Source organism: Argentina silus (assembly GCF_951799395.1).
Source record: "Argentina silus genome assembly, chromosome: 12".
Lineage (NCBI taxonomy): Eukaryota > Metazoa > Chordata > Actinopteri > Argentiniformes > Argentinidae > Argentina > Argentina silus.
In genome coordinates, this window is record NC_139666.1 from 19,095,321 (window position 1) to 19,099,746 (window position 4,426).

The 4,426-nt window shown below is 43.0% G+C and overlaps 1 protein-coding gene across 2 annotated transcripts in view; it reads right to left on the bottom strand.

Annotated features, from left to right (window-relative positions):
- The window catches only part of sik1 (salt-inducible kinase 1), a 13,944-nt gene extending 9,871 nt beyond the window's left edge, over nt 1-4,073 (bottom strand). Inside the window, exons 1-4 of one of the 2 annotated variants that reach the window (XM_083681274.1) lie at nt 3,972-4,073; nt 1,605-1,898; nt 471-682; nt 69-185 (exon numbers count right to left, since the gene is read on the bottom strand). In XM_083681274.1, the coding sequence (XP_083537400.1) occupies nt 69-185; nt 471-623 (270 nt within the window). In that variant the 5' untranslated portion in view covers nt 624-682; nt 1,605-1,898; nt 3,972-4,073. Of the gene's footprint in view, nt 1-68; nt 186-470; nt 683-1,243; nt 1,585-1,604; nt 1,899-3,971 lie in introns of those variants that run through there. The other variant, XM_083681273.1, reaches the window with a different exon arrangement.
- Between the last annotated feature and the right edge of the window lie 353 nt (nt 4,074-4,426).

Below are 4,426 nucleotides of genomic sequence, written 5' to 3' on the forward strand. Positions count from 1 at the left end.
GAACTGCATAGTAACAGTAAAACAGCAACAGTCACACTTGTAGAAATAGAAATAGACAGCACACACACCTGGTAAAGTTTGATGATATGTGGGTGGTTGAGCAGCTTCATGATCTGCACCTCTCTGTAGATCTTCTCCAGGTTAGAGGAGTTTAGTCTCGTCTTGTCAATGATCTTTATGGCCACCTGTGAATGGTCAACCAACACAACATTATAACAGGGACCTGTTATAGGGCACTAATATAATAGGGCACTATTGACACTACAGGTCCTCTGTTGATTACACATTTTAAGGCTGAGATTTAATTGTCTATGTGTTGAGGTCGTAAATGTAATTATATTAATGTATGTATTTTTATTTGCTATCAAATGGCAACTTCTCAGTTGTGTAGGCTATTGATAGTGGTTTTGAAATCAATTAAATATCATACAAAATCATAGCCAATGAAATGAAATGAATGATCTGCTGACCTGTGTTTTGGTGACTTTGTGCCTGGCCAGTTTGACCACGGCGAAGTTTCCTTTCCCGAGCGTGCGGATGATCTCATAGAAGCCGACCTGGAGAGGCCTTCCCTGCGCCGGGTTTGGCTGAGCCCCCGTGCCGGTTTCTGTCATAATCACCATGGTGCCGGAATTTTTTGGAATCTTATATTCCAAAGGGTACAATTCAACTTGTGTCGTACCTGCGATACAAAATAAATCACAGTTGATCGATATTTTGCAATGTACATTAGCCTACTAAAAATACGAGTCATGCAGATACGCCATCACTTAACGATTCAAATGCTGGCAATTGTCAAGAATTTATATCCATTATAACACCAATGATAATAATTGTTGCTATCATTGAATAATGATATAATTATCGTTATTAAGCCTACTATTAGGCCCTACTATCATTTATATTCTCATATCATAAATTAAAGCGCACAGATAGTGTTAACTATCAAAATATGACAATCAAAATAAATTCACCCTGGAAAATGTATAATTGTATATCTATTTGACAGATGTTTAAATGTCGTTTTTTTCCAACAATAGGCTACCGGCTTGTTGAGCTTAAAAAGTTAAACACATCGTCCATCAGTGAGAATATAGCCTAAATATAGACTAAATCGAACTGTTAGATTTATAAAAAATAAACGAAATAAAGGCTATATTGATAGATTTCCCTTACTGCAGTACAAATAATTCCGAGCCAATGTATCCCAAAGAATAAGAAAAAAACCCTATCAGTGCCTTACCTTATCGAACGTACGTACACCACCACCTTTCACAGTTCAAACGGTTATCAAATGCAGATATACAAGTCATTCCATAAGAATATTGTATCACAACAAAGAAGAAGAAAAAAAGTTATCTATAAACCAGCGAAAAGTACTTTTTTTTAAATATATATATATATATAAATATATATATATATATAGAAATGTACACTTTCACAGTGTGGGTGCCGTAAGAACTATTTACAGTGTGACTCGGCAGGTCACATAAGCGGCAACAGCACCGTCAGGTCTGCTTGTGCGCTCCGTTGGAATGCAGAGAGCTACAGTGTTCTACGGGGAACTCCTCCTCTCCCTACTGCCATAACAAATTGATACCCACCTCATTAACGTCACACTCGCGTCAGAGCTTCGAGCGGAGCGCAAGGCAGGGCTCGAGCGCAAGGCACAAGTTGCCGGGCAACGGTGCGGCTCGGCGCGCTGTGACGCGAGTGCTGATGGAGGGGTTGCTTGGAGATGGGGACGGTGACGTCAGTCCCGGAGATGTGTCACCACGTGATGTTTCCTCCCAAGCTGTTGTTGTATAGCGGAACACGGGCTGGGACTCACTTATCCTGCGGAAAGGCATTTAGCTCGTGTGCACACGCTCGACTTTCAGCTGCCTTTCCTTCACTAACTTTAGTGGAAAGAAGCAAAACAAAAAGTGTCCTGATGATTCATGGTTAATAACCTTTTGAACAGGCCAGTCATAACCTCGCCTTAGAATTTCAGCAACTTCTTGCTTTGCAGGATAGGAAATGTCCTGGGGCATATTTGGTGCAAATGACTATTCTATTTTATTCTATTCTATTCATTACCTAGGCAACACACTTTTGTGCATGCACTAGTTTTGTTGATGCATGGAAGCTTCCCTGTGCATCAGCGTACTATTTCCCCCCGGACTGCAGGTCTGAAATTGCCTGATGCGCCATGCATGTTTTTCCTAGTTTTCATTTAGTGCATTGTTACTCTGCACAGAGAAAGGTGGGGGACAGAGAGGAGGGGAAGAACAAAGGGAGTGAAGGAGAGATAAGGTAAGAGAGAGAGAAACGTGAGGGGAGGGGAGTGGGGGAGGGAATGATAGAGAAACAAGGTGAGAGAGCAGAGAGAGTACTGAGGGAGAGTGTGCATGATGGTGTGTGTATATGTGTGTGTGTGTGTGTGTGTGTGTGAGAGAGAGAGAGAGAGAGAGAGAGAGAAAGTGTGTGTGTGTGTGTGTGTGTGTGTCTGTCTGTGTGTGTGTGTGTGTGTGTGTGTGTGTGTTCAAGGACCTTCTGCCTGAGCGACTAGCTGCATCTTGGCAGAGTTTACAATCTGGGCTTCAATTCCCAAAAGCTTAAAGTATGTGGTAATTTAATTCTCTCAACATGAGCGCTGAAAGCAATGAAGGTATTGCGTTAGCGATGAAGCTTTCAGGAATGTGGACCCTGGAACGCACCACTAGGCTTTGGGTCAGAAGTATCAAACTGTAAAACAGTCAGGTTTCACGCTGTCACAGAGGGAGCCAGCAGCAACAACCTTCACACCTCCAAACTTATTGAACCTGCCAGGACTGTCCAGAGCCAACCACGCCAAAGCTAACCTGGGGACAGTATTTGTTTGGGCATTCAAATATCTGTCATTTCTCCTCTCACTCTGTCAGAAACTGAATTATGCCACTGGACGTTCTAAATGCCATTCCGCCCTCTCTCTCTCTCTCTCTCTCTCTCTCTCCCTCTCTCTCTCTCTCTCTCTCTCTCCCCCTGTCTCTCTCTCTCTCTCTCTCTCTCTCTTTCACTCTCTTTTTACGTCCACAAATCTGATTTATGCAGTTGGACATCTGAAGACCGACAGACAGTAATTTCTCTTTCTCTTCATTGATTTATGCTGTTACTGGACATTAGAATATCTCTTCCCTCCCTGCCACTGTCTCTGTGATTTACAATATGCTATTGGGTGTGTGCTCAGTGGTGGAAAGCCCCCAGCATTCAATGCAGATGATTATAAGGGAGACAGGGGGCTGTAGGTGGTTTAATAGCCTATTTCTATTGTTCATACACCAAACAGAGCCTGACAGTAATTGGGGGGTATCCCTGTGGAGGTGTCAAACTCTGCAACACGGGAAGAAACTCAGCCCACGCAGCTCTGAAAGGACCCGAGAGAACTACCTACGACACGGGTAGACCTATAGATGCCTAACCACAAATACAAGAAAACAGGTCGACACGAACCCCCGGCCAGAAAAAAACAAGACCACAAGTATACCAGGAAATGTAATGACAAAAACAGCGACATGAGTATACCCAGAAACAATTTCAGAAACATAATGTCACAGGAACGGTTGTCTGACATTAAAAAAACAACACACACAATGGCATGGTTATTCGATTCACGGTAATGGATAATTCACTGGGCATATTACCCACAAATGCCCGGGGATAACCATCTATTTCTGCCCCGTGATAACACAATGGTTACATTTCTCTTGTGACAGCAATCATGCAAGATGGAAAACAAGTCAAGAATCCATACAAGACATGACGTGAGGGAGCTGGGAAGATCGAGTGAGAAAATGACTGACTGAGTGATTGAAAAAGATGCAGTTAGTAAGAATGACAGACAGACACACCAAGGGGCGATAGACAGAGAGGTGGAGAAAGAGAGAGAGAGACAGATAGAGAGAGAGAGAGAGTGGGAGTGAGAGTGGGAGAAGGTAAATATCACGCCTCACCACATCAGAAGGAAGGAGTTTTCGGGTCCCACGCTCTGCTATGTTAGAGGAATGCAAACTTGATGCAAAGCACCCCAGACAAAAGGTCATATGACCTTTTCATACACATTTACTGCCAACCAACAACACAGCCTTTCTCCTTCTGCTGTCGTTGTATTCTCAAGCAAATGTCTCCCTATCCAGCTTCATTTGCGTATTTCACAGATTTGCATGTTGCATTTGTTGCTGTTTGTTCTGGTAGGATAAGCAGCCCTGGTTATGTAACCTTTCGGTGACCTGTGGTGGACCTGCATGGTAGGAGAGTTGTTTTGAAAGCATGAACAGTGTGTTCTCTTCTTAATTACCACGACTAACTGGTATTGAACGCATCTGTGTCCTGATTACAGGGGTCAAAACAAACGAATGACGATTCTGATACATGTGATGCAGGAATGTGACCCGACATACAGGAATAA